The sequence below is a fragment of the Gopherus evgoodei genome, unplaced genomic scaffold, assembly GCF_007399415.2.
Source record: "Gopherus evgoodei ecotype Sinaloan lineage unplaced genomic scaffold, rGopEvg1_v1.p scaffold_49_arrow_ctg1, whole genome shotgun sequence".
Classification (NCBI taxonomy): Eukaryota; Metazoa; Chordata; order Testudines; family Testudinidae; genus Gopherus; species Gopherus evgoodei.
This window is the reverse complement of record NW_022060070.1, coordinates 750279-766257: the sequence shown is the minus strand read 5'-3', so window position 1 is coordinate 766257 and position 15979 is coordinate 750279. Positions and strand designations below refer to the sequence as shown.

The 15979-nt window shown below is 60.0% G+C and overlaps 2 protein-coding genes across 54 annotated transcripts in view; one reads left to right on the top strand and one right to left on the bottom strand.

Moving 5' to 3' along the window:
- The first annotated feature begins 3263 nt into the window (after positions 1 to 3263).
- Positions 3264 to 15377, top strand: LOC115643024 (glycine-rich cell wall structural protein-like). Of its 50 annotated transcripts, none has more exons than XM_030546801.1 (8): positions 3264 to 4193; positions 6789 to 6794; positions 12405 to 12604; positions 12656 to 12934; positions 14024 to 14258; positions 14307 to 14603; positions 14675 to 14804; positions 14931 to 15283. In XM_030546801.1, exons 1-8 carry the CDS (start codon positions 4070 to 4072, stop codon positions 15262 to 15264), a joined length of 1605 nt encoding a protein of 534 aa, XP_030402661.1. In that variant the 5' UTR covers positions 3264 to 4069; the 3' UTR covers positions 15265 to 15283. The 50 variants fall into 50 exon arrangements, 48 of the variants coding, with proteins under 48 accessions (XP_030402661.1, XP_030402692.1, XP_030402672.1 ...); XM_030546793.1 differs by having other exon boundaries at positions 3727 to 4193; positions 12656 to 12719; positions 12818 to 12934; positions 14675 to 15377; XM_030546794.1 differs by having other exon boundaries at positions 3727 to 4193; positions 12656 to 12774; positions 12873 to 12934; positions 14675 to 15377.
- TRIM3 (tripartite motif containing 3) overlaps positions 7521 to 15979 on the bottom strand; it is a 53445-nt gene continuing 44986 nt past the window's right edge. For 2 of the 4 annotated variants that reach the window (XM_030546782.1, XM_030546783.1), the window contains exon 11: positions 14786 to 15839. In XM_030546782.1, the coding sequence (XP_030402642.1) occupies positions 15687 to 15839 (153 nt within the window). In that variant the 3' untranslated portion in view covers positions 14786 to 15686. Of the gene's footprint in view, positions 8933 to 14785; positions 15840 to 15979 lie in introns of those variants that run through there. The other 2 variants (XM_030546780.1, XM_030546781.1) reach the window with 2 other exon arrangements.

The following is a 15979-nucleotide window of genomic DNA, read 5'->3' as shown; positions in this document are numbered from 1 at the left end:
CCTCGGGAAGTTCAAACCCACCAACATTCCCAGGGATGCCCCAGCATCCCCCCACCTCGTGGGGGAAGAGTTACCTCAGGCCCTTCCAGTTTCACACCCCCCTTTTAGGTCAGAGGGGCTTGGTGGCATTCGTAGTTCACATGTGGGAAGGTTTATGGGGCCTGTGCCCTTTCCCCACCCCAGTACCCCTGGGTTTCAAGCTGGGCTGGGGTCTTCTTCCCATGTTCCAATCTGGGGGGCTGTGATTCAGGCTCTCTTGGTTCAGAGCCCCCATTTTGACCTTGGCCCCCCTCTGGAAAGGCTCCCCTGTGTTGGCAAGGCTCCTAAAGCCATTTTCCCCTTGTCCCGGGCCTTCCTCACCCTCTGGCAGGGGTCACAGGATTGGCAGTACAGCCGGACATGGGTAAAGACCCCAGGCCAGTAAAAGTTCTGTAGCAGCCTCTGCTGGGGACGCCAGGTTCCCTGGTGCCCTGCGAGAGGGATGTCATGGGCCCAGCAGAGCAGCTGGCGGCGATACTTCCGGGGAACCACCAGCTGCCTCCTGATCCCCCCCCGACTCCATTTCCCCTGGGGGAGCCCCTTCTCGGTACAGGAACCCCTTCTCCCACAGGAACCTTTTCTGGCAACCTCTCCTCATGCTCTGTACCGCACTGAGGTCGACCACGTCCCTTATCTTCCGCAAGGAGGGATCTTTCTGCAACTCGGGCGGGAACTCAGCAGCTGGGACAGGGATGGGGACCTGCTCTCTCTCACCAGCTGGGTCTGAAGCTGCAGCCTCCCTGAGCCGTGTCCCTGGGCGTTCCCTCCCCACCAGGTTAGGGTCCTGCGCCTCAGGCAAGGTACCTTCCCTGTTGTCAGGGCACAGTGTCCCGTGCAGGCTTGGGCTACGGGTCACAACCAGGGCACCCTGGGGGTTGCTTGGCCAGTTCTCCATGTCACCTGCCCCCCCATTAACACCTCAGTGGGCCAATGGGGGTGCACCCTCACTTTCTTGGGGCCCTCCTTGTTCCCCCATTTCAAGTGTACTCTTTCCACGGGCACCTTGAATGGGTTCCCACCCACCCCTGTCAGGGTCAGGTTGGTGTTGGGCATCACCTGATCTGGAGCTAACACCTCAGGCCGGGCCAGCGTCACCTCAGCACCCGTGTCCCAGTATCCATTGACCCTCCTCCCATTCACCTCCGGGGGAACAAGGCACTTGCTCTGCAGGGACAGCCCTGCGCCCACCCTGTAAACGGAAAACTTGATGTACGGAGAATCCAGCTCTGTGGAGGAGGTGGCTTGGGGCCCTCCTCCGTCCTGAACAGTTGATAAGCTGCCAGTCCCCCTTTCCTGGGAAGCCTGCCCCTCATCCGGCTGGGCCGCTACCCAGTTAACCCTCTGTGGGTCCAGTTTGCTCGGTCTGTACCTGAGCCTGGGGCACTGGGACAGTATGTGGCCCCTCTGGCCACATTGATAGCAGCTCATGTCCCGTTGATCCCCTCGAACCGGTCGGTTGTCCCTGACGCTGGGCGTTCCCCTTGGGAGGGGTTCTCCCTATTCCTCCTTTGGGAGGTCCCAGGGTGACTCTCTGTCTGCATTGGGACAGACCTGTTCCTTTGGGACTCCTCCCTGCCACCCCCCGACCGGCTCTTCACAAACTCATCGGCCAGCTGCCCTGCATGTTGTGGGTTCTCTGGCTTTTGGTCCCTCAACCACAGCCTCAGGTCGGATGGGCACCGCTCATACAGTTGCTCCAGTACCAGCAGTTTAACCACGACCCCCATCGTCTGGGCCCCATCTGCCCACTTGCTGGCGTATCCCTCCATGCGGACGGCCAGTTCCAGATATGAGACCTCAGGGGTTTTATCCTGACTCCGGAACCTCTCCCGGTACATCTCAGGAGTCAGCCCAGACTCGCGCAGCAGGGCCTGCTTGAACAGTTCGTTGTTCCCTTTCTCCTCCTCTCCCAGCTGGCGGTACAATGCCACGGCCTTGGGGTCCAGTAAGAGGATGAGAACCCGGAGCCTGTCCGCAGGATCTACCTGGTGCAGCTCGCAGGCCGTCTCAAAGGCCTCCAGGAAATCATCCATGTCCTTCCCCTCCTTACGCTGGGCCAGGATGCACTTATCAAAGCTCCGCGCAGTCCTGGGTCTCCCCTCACTCACTGCAGCCGGGGGCTCGCTGCCCCTCAGCTTGGCCAACTCCAGTTCATGCTGCCTCTCTCTCTCTCTCCCCTCCAGTTCCCGCTGTCTTTGTCTCTCCTCATGTTCTCTCTGTTTCTCACGATCCTCCAGCTCTCTCAGTTTTAGCTCTCTCTCCCATTCCAGCTGCTTCTGCTCCACGGATGCTGAGCGTCGCCGGGAGGATCCCCTGCTGGCCGGGGGGGTCACGGTGCCCTCGGCATTCACTGGGCTCCTCCCCGCCCTTCCCCTAGGCATAGGAAGGGGGGGTCTCGGGAAGCCCTCGTCCGCCGGCTGACCACTCCCAGCGGGGACAGACACTGGTGCCTGCGCTGCATCTGCCCGGCTGCTTCCCTCAGAGACAGGGCTCCGTTCATTCAAGCGGTCTCCCTGCTCCAGCTGGGCAATCAGCTGGTCCTTGGTAAGCCTCCTCGGGTGCAGCCCCCGCTGCTTGCACAGCTCCATCAGGTCACACTTGCGCCGCTGGGCAAACCTCTTCCTGCTGGTCACTCACAAGCCGGGGTGCTCACTGCTCCCCACGGTTTCCAGGGGGACCCCCAGTGCACCAGCCCTTCTTGAGGTCATCACCTCTCTGCCAGGGTTGAGCTGCAGACTCCTCCGCCCCTGGGACCACTCACTGCAATCCCCCGGGGGACCCTGTTACTGCGAGAGCCTTCTCTCTGGGCACACACTCCCAAGGGTTTATCGCCCCCTGAAACCATTTATCTCTGAATCTTCAGCATGCCTGGGCCCCATCAATCCCCCTTCGTTTTACTGCTTCCCAGTCATTTACTGCAAGAAGAGCCGTCCATGGGGTGCAGTAGATCCACGGAGTCCCCAAGCGATGGTTCTGGAACTGCTCCTCACAAAGCCAGGCAGGACTTTGGGGATCCTCCTCTCCCTTGGAGCCAACTGCCTTTAGGGCAGGAAGCTCACACGTAGCATTTTAGCAGGTGCCCCTCTGTGCACTTCCCACAGCGAGTCCGCGCAGGCGGGGTCCTGGGGCAGCCAGAGGGTCCTGCACCCCCACTTTGCAGTCAGACGTGACTCTCAGCCAGCCAGTAACACAGAGGTTTATTCGATGACAGGAACACAGCCCAAAACAGGTCTTGCCAGTACAGACAACAAGACCCCCCTTAGTTAGGTCCATCTGGGGCCCCAGGAAGGCCACAGCCCCACTGGGAGGCCCGAGCCTCCTTGGGGCTCCCTTCCATTTCCCAGTCAGCTTCCAAAAACTCCCCAACTTCCTCCAGCCCCTCCTCTCTGGGCTGTGTCTCTTTCCCGGGCCAGGAGGTCACCTGATCTCTCTGTCTCCCACACCTTTAGCATCCCCATCCAGAGGGGCAGGGCCTGGCCATTAGCTGCCAGGCGACAGAGGGTCAGCCAGAGCTGAGGCCCCCCCACAGTATTCAGAGAGAACATTAAAACCAGTCCCACTTCGTCACAAGTGGACCCCCAAGAAGGGCTGATGCTCTGAAAGGGGCACCCCCCACGGACTGCATGGGGCCACAAGTGAGTCCATGACAGGTGCCCCCCTTGCTCCCCAGCCCCAGTGGAGCCAGATCCAGACCCCAGAGTGGCCACCTATGTTCCCTGTAAGCTGCGCGGCCGCACAGGCGCTCAGGGCACCACCGCCCCCCTGTCCCAACCTGTTGAGATCAGGCCTTTTCTTGTAGCCACATGGTGAAGCCTCAGGGCTTCGGCTGCAGCCAGGTTAAAAAAAGCGGCAGCTATTAGCTGAGAAGCAGGAAGTCACATCCCCACAGTCCATCTAAATGACATTGAAACCCAGGACTATCCGGCTGTTAAGAAGCAGACCCCGTCCTAATGGTTCCCACTAGCACCAGATAAGCTGGTTAAAGAAAACATCGTTTGATAGTGTCTGTCTGGCAAGAAATCACTTCTCAATGGCTGTGAGTGTGACACCCACATTTCTTCGGTGTTTTGTCATGCTGGGCCCCACATCCCTGTGTTCAGGGGTCTCTGCCGGGTGCGTTGAGCATTTGTCTGGCACACAGGGTGTTGCTGGGGGTACGTGAATGCAGGCGGTGGGTTAGAGAATGGGGCTACGTTGTGCTAGGACTGGTGAGCAACATGGGAGGATGATCGGTGACGGGCGTGCTTAGCAGGGCCCAAGTGTCACTGGATAAACTGGGCTCCGACGGGAACCAGCCCCATGGTCAGCGCTGCCAGACCTCAGCACCCCGCCAATGACACCGGCCAGAGCCTGGCGTCCCCGGATGGACCCGAGCCTGAAGGGCCAGCAGCGAAAAGCTCACCCGGCTTATGGGGAGCACTGGCTGTGCAGCGGGTGCAGGCTGGGTTTGGCGACTGTTGTTAGAGGATCAGGTTATTACTGTGTGAGGCTCTTTCACTGGGAAAAGACCCCGTAAACCCACGAAAGGTAAAGGCCTGAGTCCAGCGGGAAGGCTGTTCGCCCACAGCCCACGGACGGGGAAGTTAGCGTGGCTAAACAGCAGGGTTTTGCCCTGAGCCTAGGAACTGGGCAGAGGTGGGTGCCCTGGAGGGTGCAAGAGAGAATTTTGTGCCAGTAACAAACCCAGCCCTGGCTCGGACCCTCCCCAGCCCAGGTCCTACTCCGGGGAGAGAGAGCGGGGGTGGGCAGGCATCCTCTCTCCCCACTGTAGCCCCAGGCCATCCTCAAACCCCTCATCCCCAGCCCCACCCGAGCCTGTCCCCCCAAGCCAGAGTCCTCACCCTCCAACCCTCTGCCCCAGCCCTGAGCCCCTCATCCCCAGCCCCACCCCAGAGCCTGCATCCCCAGCCAGTCCTCACCCTCCCTGCACCCCAACCCCCCCTCCCATCCTCTGAACCCCTCGGCCCCACCCCTGCCACACATCACCACGTACCATAGGTGGGATAACTTAGAGGGACCCTGCTGCCCACCTGTCCCTTGTTTTCAGGGCCAGCCCTGGGCCCCTTCCACTGGTGCGGCCAGGGCTTGCGCTGTTCACGGGAGGGAACCATCCCTGATGTGCTAGGGACTTGGGCTGCTTGAAAATGCCACTTCAAACAAAGCCTTGTCACCTGTAGCTTCTCCTTGGGCAGGTGCCAGCCAGTGCCGCCTGGCATCTCACTGGCAGGGCCCGGGCAGGGCGGGGAGCTCCTGGCAACCATTGGGGCCAGTGTGATCTGTGCACGGAGCTGCACGTCTGGGCCGTGGGGCCTGGCAGCCCGGCGATGGCTGTGGGGCCCACGTGGCCTTTGCTCATGGCCAGCCCAGCCAGGTGGCTCCCTTGGGCTCTCGGGAGGAGGCTGCCGAGGCCCAGGGCTGAGCCGCTCTCCGGTACGGAGGGGTCGGAAGAGGGGGTGCAGGCCAGGCCCCCCAGGTACTTTTCACGGTAACTGCTGCTTGCTGGGGGATGGGGGCCACAGGGCCCCCGTCAGCGCCACGGGGAGGCACCACGGACTAGCACATCTGCAGGGAAACGGCCCCAAAGCAAGCGGCGAGTTTGGGGGCAGCCGGTTCCTTAGCTCAGTCACAAACGCTGCGGAAGGCGGGAACAGAGGCAGGGCCTGGGTCCCCACTGGCTGAGGCTGCAGTGAGTGACATGCAGCAGAGCTCACACCGGACCACATCCAGGCGCCCACGGCCAGCAGGGGGCAGTCGTGCGGCTGCCGCTGAGCTTGTGAGGCCCATGGAGCTGCAGGAGCTGCCCGCGCCAATCACAGCAGCATCGCGGGAACGTCTGACAGCGGTTAATAACATAACGAGCCCCCTGCCCCCAACACACAAAATAGCAGCCGTAAGCACCAGCCAGGAACACCGCGACTGGCCTGCACGCCCAGCCCAAATGTTCCTCATGCTGCTTTCCAACCCTGAGCTCTCTGAATCACCGGCCAGCGCCGCCACTAACCACGTGTGTCGGCAACAAGCTGGAGCCACGGCCAGGTGAGAGCCACGTGCATTCACAGAATCTCAGGGCTGGACGGGACCTCAGGAGGTATCTAGTCCAACCCCCTGCTCAAAGCAGGACCAACCCCAACTAAATCATCCCAGCCAGGGCTTTGTCAAGCCTGACCTTAAAAACCTCTAAGGATGGAGATTCCACCCCCGCCCTAGGGAACCCATTCCAGCGCTTCACCACCCTCCCTAGGGAACCCATTCCAGCGCTTCACCACCCTCCCTAGGGAACCCATTCCAGCGCTTCACCACCCTCCCTAGGGAACCCATTCCAGCGCTTCACCACCCTCCCTAGGGAACCCATTCCAGCGCTTCACCACCCTCCCTAGGGAACCCATTCCAGCGCTTCACCACCCTCCCTAGGGAACCCATTCCAGTGCTTCACAACCCTCCTAGTAAAAAAGTGTTTCCTAATATCCAACCTAAACCTCCCCCACTGCAACTTGAGACCATTGCTCCTTGTTCTGTCATCTGCTACCACTGAGAACAGTCTAGCTCCATCTTCCCTGGAACCCCCTTTCAGGTAGCTGAAAGCAGCTATCAAATCCCCCTCATTCTTCTCTTCTGCAGACTAAACAACCCCAGTTCCCTCCCCCTCTCCTCATAAGTCATGTGCTCCAGCCCCCTAATCATTTTTGTTGCCCTCCGCTGGACTCTCTCCAATTTTGCCACATCCTTCTTGTAGTGTGGGGCCAAAACAGGACACAGTACTCCAGATGTGGCCTCACCAATGTTGAATGAAGGGGAATGATCACGTCCCTCAATCTGCTTAAAATGCCCATACTTATACAGCCCAAAATGTTGTTAGCCTTCTTGGCAACAAGGGCACACTGTCGACTCATATTCTCGTCCATTGTAACCCCTAGGTCCTTTTCTGCAGAACTGCTGCCTAGCCATTCGGTCCCTAGTCTGTAACAGTGCCTGGGATTCTTCCATCCTAAGTGCAGGACTCTGCACTTTTCCTTGTTGATCTAGAAGGTAGGGATATGGTCCAGAGTGACCTAGACAAATTGGCAGATTGAACCGAAAGAGCTCGTATCTACCTCTCCCACCAGCTTAGTGTCATCTGCGAACTTGCTGAGGGTGCAATCCATCCCATCATTCAGATCATTAATTGAGAGAAAGAATTAAACAGAAATCTGTGACAAGTAACTGGGGACTGTAACAACACTTCCCTAGCTGCTCCAAAAGCCACCATCCCACCCCGGCGAAAGGCCGTAGTGGTTAAAACCAACCTGGCTTAGACGAGACGTCAGCTACAAACCCCACTTCTAACAAATGGAAGAAAGGGAGAGTTGATAGCAAAAACTGTAACCCCCAGGAATCAGGAATTGTAGAAAACTGATAAGGGACACAAGAAGAAATTTGTGGCCAGCAGAATTAAGGACAAGAAGTTTTAAAAAGAATATTAAGAAAGTGAATCCTATCAGTGATATTGGTGTATTACAAGGCAGAACTGAGAGATTTGGTCAATAATAATGCAGAAAAGGAAAAAGTGTTGAATAAATATATTTATCTTGTATTGGGGGAAAAAACATCCTGTCATCCTATCAAATGACGAGGTTGGCACTTGTTCCATTCCACTAGAATCGCTGGAGGATGTTAAACAGCAGCTACTAACAATAGATGTTTATAAATCAGCACCCCAAGTAAGCTCGCATCCAAGGGTTTGAAAAGAGCTGGCTGAGGAGCTTGCTGGACCATTAACGTTGGTTTTCAGTAAGTCTGAGGTTGTTCCAGAAGACTGGATGACAGCTAATATTGTGCCAATATTTCAAAAGGGCCAAAGGGCTGGCCTGGAGCAGCCTGTCAGTCTGACATCAATCCTGGGCAAAGTAGTGAAATGGCCAACATGGGACATGATTCCTAAAGCGTTAGTGGAGATGACGGAATTAATGCCACTCAACATCGGTTTATGGCTACAGACCTTGTGACACTGACATTACTTGTTTGAGGCGATGACCAGTTTGGCTGCTGTAACAGACAGGCGGCTGAAAGGCGTTTGCTTTGGTACCACACAACATTCTGATCAAAACCCGAGAATGACACAAAATCATGACAGCACCCGTGCAATAGATTCAAAACTGGCTCCCTGGCCGGTCCCGAAATGTCATCGTCACCGGGGACTCCACGTTGAGTGGATGTGCTTACAGCGGCTCGGTTCTCAGGCCTAGCTAGGGAGCCCACGCGGCCCCTATAAACTGGGTTGTGCTGGCTCCTCTGGTACTGGGACAAACCTGGAGGTGGGTTTCTCTGGTTTCAGAAGGAAGTACGCCAGGCTGCCCCCACATGCCACAGCCATGCCAACGAGTTGGCTGCGCCACGCCCGGAGGTCCAGGCATGGCCAGTGTTCCTTACACACGTGAGAGGTGCCTTCTCCCAGCTGGGTGCCGTTGGGCGATGTTGCAGCACACAGTATAAGGGATGCACAAAGCCCACCTAAGAATGAGCCACCCACGGGCAGCGCCAGCGACCTTTCACAGCAGCATGGAGCCAGCTGCCGGGGCTGGGCACTGCTGAAGGTCCATGCTGGTTGGACATCCCCAGGCAGTTCCGGGTGTTGCCACCTTCCCCTGGCCCTTTACCCTCCAGGCCCACAGCGCCCTGCTGCAGGCGGGTGGGAAAGGGAACCCAGACCCATTCGCCAGCCCAGGCCTTGGGGATCACAGCAAGGGCCTGTTTGTTCTGCACCCGGCCGGTTCCCTGGGCTGCTTCCTGCCTTTGCCCGGCTGCCGACGTCGGTCGCAGAGCCGCACTCGCCCGTCTCCTCCCGCCTGCGCTGCCAGCTCAGGGCTCTGCTCAGTTCGCTGCGGCGGGTGGACGTTCTCAGGGGCTCTGACCTGTCCTGGAGAGGGAACCAAGCCCTCAATGAACCCTTCCCGGCTGCCACGGCCGCACAGGCCAAGGCCAAGCCACACGCCAGCGCCCACCAATGGCACAGGATAGATTTTCTGCTCCCTGGAGCAAAGTAGGCACAGACCTGGCTGCACTAGCTGGGAAAACGATCCCATCCGCCTCAACTGTGTGTCCCCTGGCCGAGGCCGCTAGACAATGGGGGGTCGCACCAGCAGATCTGGGCTGTACATGGGTCCCGTGACCTAGTGCAGCCCGGCTGGGGTTTGCACAAGGCCTGGTGAGGGGTTGTCCTGCTGAGTCCCCCAGCAACACCTGCCCCCTGTACAACCCAGAAACACCCGCCTCTGAGTCCCCCAGCAACACCCGCCCCCCTGTACAACCCATGTGCAGGCTGCCATGGCGTGGGGGAGCCACCTGCAGACACCTGGGTTAAGAGCAGACTGGGCCCCAGGATCCTGTAGCACCTGGCATGGCTGTTGGGGATTCGAAGCCAGCGGGCAGCTCTGGGGTCCCACACATGGGCCATGCATGTTGCTGGAGGAACTCGGGTTGCAATCCACAGAGGGGTCACATGTGGGGTCATAGGAGGGTGTCACCCAGAGGAACAGGTGACATGGTGGCCAGAGCCCGAAAGGCGGGAGAGCAGGGGCCCCAAGTCAGCTGCTGGGCCTGAGTTGGTCTCTGGCAGGCACCAGCCCCCGCGCACCGGGACACCGCAGGGCCACAGCGTAACCAAGCACATAGGAGCTCGCCTGGCCCGCGGATGCAGCGCTCAGCCGCGCCGGCCTCCCTCATGACACTGCCTGGCTAAGCACCGGGCTCAGCGCAGCGTCAGTGCAGCCCCAGGCAGCCAGCGGACAATGGGAGCCCTGAGGCTTTGCTGGTGGAGCCGGGCCAAGCTCCCAGTGCTGATGCTTTGGGGGTGGGCGCTAGCACTAGCCGTGGAGACCTTCCCGTCCCCACTGCTCACATCAAGGCCACGCGGGGAAGGGGGACAGGACTTGCTAGGAAGGTTTTTGGTTGTTGCTGATTTACACCCAGGCCCTCAGGCATGGAGACTCTGCCCTTTCTCACTGGGCACCCATCAGCTGGGCCCCGTCTGCGCCAGCCTGGCCTGACTCACCTCAGCCCCTTGGGGTCGGCGGAGGGCTGGGGGTGGGGTGCTCCCCTGCCTGGGGTGCAGCCCATGAGGGCACCATGCTGCTTGGCCCTAAAGCTGCCCCCCCCCCAGCTCTGAGAGCCTATCCCCCTGCCCCAGCAAGAGACGTTCAGCCTGCCCGGGCACCCGCGTGCCCAGCTGGGTGCCAGCCCAGCCAGTGACGTCCACAGCCATGTTACACAGCCCGTACCCTTGGCATGGGCGCCTGGGGGAGCGAAAGGGGCACTTTGCCCCAGGTGCCCCCAGCCAAGCAGCGCTGTGATTCGGCGAGTCAGGTCCCCATGGCCTCGCTGTTGTCTGCCCCACCCGGACAGGACCCGAGCTGCTGGGTGGGGGCGAGCGAGGGCCGAGCAAGGGGGGCTGAGCCTGGGGGGCTGCTCATTTCCCAGGTGCCCGCTGCTGCCCATGTGGCTTGTCAGCAGTACCAGGGCCCAGCTGCAGCACGGGGCTGCGGACTGGGCTGTGGACCGGGGGACCCCAGGGATCCCTAGGGCAGGAAAGCCCCGTGAGGCCAGCGCAGGCAGCGAGGGGCTGAGCTGTATCCCCCGCCACCAGGCCCTGCCAGTCACTTCCTGCCGTGCCCACAGCGACTCGCCCCCCACCCGCCTGGTGCCCCAACGCAGAGCGGGGAGTGGGCACGGCTAGGTGTGTGGCTGAGGGGCGGAAAGGGTCAGGCACGGCCAGGGGAGGGCAGGTCTGGGGAGGGCCAGGCCAGGGCAGGAAACGGCTGGGGAGGGCCAGGCCAGGCCAGGGCTGCGAAAGGGACAGGCCAGGCCAAGGCAGGGCTGGGAAAGGGCCAGGCCAGGCCAAGCTAGAGCTAGGGGAGGGCCAGGCCAGGGCTGGGTGGGGGCCAGGATCTGGCCTGCAGAGGGGCAGCCAGCACCCGTCACTGGCTCCCTCCAGGCCAGGGGACAGGCAGTACCAAGGGGGGACGGGCAGGGAAAGCAGGCCAGGAGACTGCCCCCGACACACCCCATATCCCCAGCAGCTGGGTCAGTCTGCGTTACAGCACCCACAGATCCACCTTCTCACCCAGTGCTAGCAGAGGCGCCCCCCTCACACACTCACTGCCCTAGGGCCACATGGCAGAGGCCCCCGGCTGCCCCTCGGCGAGGCCCCCCATGGAAGCCCGGCATAGGCAGTGCCCCAACCCTGTGGGCACCAGCACACTAGGGCCCCCCAATCCCCACAGCGCTGCACCCCCTCAGGGCAGCCCAGCACCCCGCTGGCAGGAGCAGGAGGTGGGCCTGTCCTCCCCCCACAGGGACAGGGCCCAGGGGCTTTTCAGAATACTTTATTTTGTACATATGGTTCGTTAGCATACGGCAGCCCTGCCCCCGCTCGCACCCCAGAGGTGGGAGGGGCTGAAAGCTGGGGGGGGCTGCAATTGGTGGCTCCTAGGCTGGGAGGGGCCGCATTGCCCTGGCAGAGGGGAAGAGCTGGCTCCTGGGGAGCCCCCAGCCTGTGGCCATAGATGTGGGGCTCCGTGGGCAGGGGGGGCAGGCAGGATTGGAGGATCCCCTGGAGACTAGCGGGGAACTGGGCTGGGGACGTGCTGCACCGGGCAGGCCTGGGGCACGAGTCCCTGGAGTAACACGGAGTGAGACGCGCCCCCAGCCAGGGCCTGGCAGAGACCAGGGCAACCCCCACACTGCCCAGCCCCCGCCAGGTCCCACGACACCTCACTGCCCCCAGCGCTGGGCTCGGCCGCCCTGTCCCCTGAAACCAGCCACAGAAATAAAGTGCAGATCAACTCTAGCGAGAAGGGAGACACTGGGGGGAGGGGAGCTGGAGGGCAGATCGGGAGGGACAGCTGGGGGGTCACTGGTGGGCGCAAAGCTGGGAGACACTGGACAGGTGGGGGTGCTGGGGAGCACAACAGGTGTTGCTGGGGGCACACGTGGCAGCAGGTTGGCATTGCAGGGGCAGGTGTCGCTAGTGGACACCAGGGGGGCTGGGCAGGCATTGCTGGTGGGTACAGAGGGTGGGCATTGCTGGGCAGCACTGGAAGCAATGGGTGGGGGGCGGGTGTTGCTGGGCTGTACAAGGGGGCGGGTGTCGCTGGGTGGCTCACAGGCAGGTGTTGCTGCGTTGTACAGGGGGCGGGTGTTGCTGGGTTGTACAGGGGGTGTTGCTGGGTGGCTCAGAGGTGGGTGTTGCTAGGTTGTACAGGGGGTGGGTGTTGCTGGGGTGTACAGGGGGGGAGGGTGGAGCTGAGGGACTCGGAGGTGGGTGTTGTTGGGTTGTACAGGGGGCGGGTGTTGCTGGGTGGCTCAGAGGCAGATGTTGCTAGGTTGTACAGGGGGTGGGTGTTGCTGGGGTGTACAGGGGGGGCGGGTGGAGCTGAGGGACTCAGAGGCGGGCGTTGCTGGGTTGTACAGGGGGCGGGCGTTGCTGGGTGGCTCAGAGGCAGATGTTGCTAGGTTGTACAGGGGGTGGGTGTTGCTGGGGTGTACAGGGGGGGAGGGTGGAGCTGAGGGACTCGGAGGTGGGTGTTGTTGGGTTGTACAGGGGGCGGGTGTTGCTGGGTGGCTCAGAGGCAGATGTTGCTAGGTTGTACAGGGGGTGGGTGTTGCTGGGGTGTACAGGGGGGCGGGTGGAGCTGAGGGACTCAGAGGTGGGCGTTGCTGGGTTGTACAGGGGGTGGATGGTGCTGGGGGACTCAGAGGCGGGTGTTGCTGGGTTGTACAGGGGGTGTTGCTGGGGGACTCAGAGGCGGGCGTTGCTGGGTTGTACAGGGGGCGGGCGTTGCTGGGGGACTCAGAGGCAGGTGTTGCTGGGTTGTACAGGGGGCGGGTGTTGCTGGGGGACTCAGAGGCGGGTGTTGCTGGGTTGTTGTGACGTTATGAGTATAATATAATATCTCATTGAAAGGTGACAGGGCCAGAAGGAGTTAATTAACTCACCTCAATGACTGACCTAACCCATGGGTGAACCTTAAGGACTGGTTAGGAAGATCTGTAAATGAACAGAGCTTTGAAATGCAGCCGCATTGTTAGAGGTAGAAGGGGAGGTGTTTGCTCAGGTCTTGGGATGCCAGCAAACAAGTCTTGTCTATTGCTATAGTTTTAATTCAAAGATCAAAAAAGGAATATTAACATGTATGAAGATACTTGAGTGAAATAGTATTATTGTCTATGTGTCTCTTTGAAGGTTGTGGTAACCTGTATCTGAACTGTTTAATGAATAATTACTCTGTGCTAATTGGCAGGATGTTTGGGAGAAGGAGTTAAGCCTATTGTTTTCTCAGGGCAAAAGGCTGCTGGAAATGTATAAGAACCCTGGAACATGATCCTTCTTCATCTCGGATCTGCTTTGGGTTTCAAGAAGGGAAAACCTTAAGCCACAAGGATTGAGATCCCCAGTCATTGACTGGAGCCACCGTGAATATGGAAATTGGACTATAACCTCTGGACTGTTTCTAAAAGGACTTTTGGCAACTACAGGCTCACCTCTGCTGTCTACCTGAACCTCAAGAATTGAATTCAAGTCTGTATGTGTATTAATCTTTTAACCAACTCTCTCTCTTTTCTTTTCTAATAAATTTTAGCTTAGTTAATAAGAATTGGCTATAGCATGTATTTTGGGTAAGATCTAAGTTATAATTTGACCTGGATATGTGGCTGATCCTTTGGGATTGGAAGAACCTTTTCTTTTATACGATGAAGTAAGATTTTCAGGAATCATCATCATATCTGACAGGTGTGTCTGGACGGAGGCCTGAGGCTGGGCACTTTAAGGGAACTGTGTTGGTTGGACTTCTAAGTAACCAGTGAGGTCCTATAGAAGCTGTTTTGTGCTGGCTTGGTAAATCTAAGTATTGGAATAACCACCAGAGTTTGGGGTTTGTCTGCCCCGTTTTGTTTGCAGTTCACCCTGATTGAATGACCTCAGCTGGCTCCACGGGCAGCACTGTCACAGTTGTACAGGGGGGTGGATGGTGCTGGGGGACTCAGAGGTGGGAGTTGCTGGGTTGTACAGGGGGCGGGTGTTGCTGGGGGACTCAGAGGTGGGTGTTGTTGGGTTGTACAGGGGGGCGGGCGTTGCTGGGGGACTCAGAGGCAGGTGTTGCTGGGTTGTACGGGGGGGTGTTGCTGGGTTGTACAGGGGGTGTTGCTGGGAGGCTCAGAGGCGGGTGTTGCTGGGTTGTACAGGGGCGGGTGTTGCTGGGAGGCTCAGAGGCGGGTGTTGCTGTGTTGTACAGGGGCGGGTGTTGCTGGGGGACTCAGAGGCGGGTGTTGCTGGGTTGTACAGGGGGTGTTGCTGGGAGGCTCAGAGGCGGGTGTTGCTGGGTTGTACAGGGGCGGGTGTTGCTGGGAGGCTCAGAGGCGGGTGTTGCTGGGTTGTACAGGGGCGGGTGTTGCTGGGGGACTCAGAGGCGGGTGTTGCTGGGTTGTACAGGGGGTGTTGCTGGGAGGCGCAGAGGCGGGTGTTGCTGGGTTGTACAGGGGCGGGTGTTGCTGGGAGGCTCAGAGGCGGGTGTTGCTGGGTTGTACAGGGGGTGTTGCTGGGAGGCTCAGAGGCGGGTGTTGCTGGGTTGTACAGGGGCGGGTGTTGCTGGGAGGCTCAGAGGCGGGTGTTGCTGGGTTGTACAGGGGGTGGGTGTTGCTGGGGGACTCAGAGGCGGGTGTTGCTGGGTTGTAAGGTGGGGGTGTTGCTTGGGGACTCAGAGGCGGGTGTTGCTCGGTTGCACAGGGGGCAGGTGTTGCTGGGGGACTCAGAGGCAGGTGTTGCCGGGTTGTACGGTGGGGGTGTTGCTTGGGGACTCAGAGGCGGGTGTTGCTGGGTTGTACAGGGGGGCGGGTGTTGCTGGGGGACTCAGAGGCAGGTGTTGCTGGGTTGTACAGGGGGAGCGGTGTTGCTGGGGGACTCAGAGGCGGGTGTTGCTCGGTTGTACAGGGGAGCGGTGTTGCTGGGGGACTCAGAGGCGGGTGTTGCTCGGTTGTACAGGGGAGCGGTGTTGCTGGGGGACTCAGAGGCAGGTGTTGCTGGGTTGTACAGGGGGGCGGGTGTTGCTGGGGGACTCAGAGGCGGGAGTTGCTGGGTTGCACAGGGGGCAGGTGTTGCTGGGGGACTCAGAGGCGGGTGTTGCTGGGTTGTATGGTGGGGGTCTTGCTGGGGGACTCAGAGGCGGGTGTTGCTGGGTTGCACAGGGGTGCTGATGGGCAGGATATGCTGCACCTCAGGGAGAAGGATCAAGGCCCCCAGCCCCCACAGCCCCACTGACCCTCTAGCCCACACGGCTGGGGGGAGGTGAGGCCCCCCAGCAAACACCAAAGGGCCCAGGCAGGGGGGAAGGGCGGACAGCCACTAACCTTCACCGCAGCCGGGGGGACCCAGTGGGCCGCCTCTCTCCATGGGCCGGTCTCCCTGTTCTGGGGCCTGGGCTGGCAGGCACAGGGGCGGGTCCCCCCACTCGACAGTCACTTGCACTGCAGCGTGGGGGGCCCAGGGCTCCTGCAGCCCCCCCACCTCTGGTGGGCTGGGCGCTCAGCACCAGCCTGCAGGTGGGGAAAGTGGCCCCTCGGTCTCTAGTCCAGACAGCGGGGCAGGCGCAGGCTGGGGCCTGCCCAGGGTCCCTCAGCTACTGCAGGTAGCGATAGGCCTTGAAACAGTGATTGCCCGAGTCAGCCACCACCACGTGTCCGTCCGAGGTGAGTGCCAGGCCCTGCGGCCCATACAGTGGGTCGGCCAGCGTGTTGATGTAGGACAGGAAGGAGCCTGAGCTGTCGAAGACCTGCCAAGAGAGGGGACTGTGACAAATCTGAGGAAGTGTCCCAGACAGAGGTGATTTTGGAACAAACTGATGCATTTAAACAGCAATAAGTCACCAGGACCAGACAGGATTCACCCAAGAGTTCTGAAGGAACTCAAATG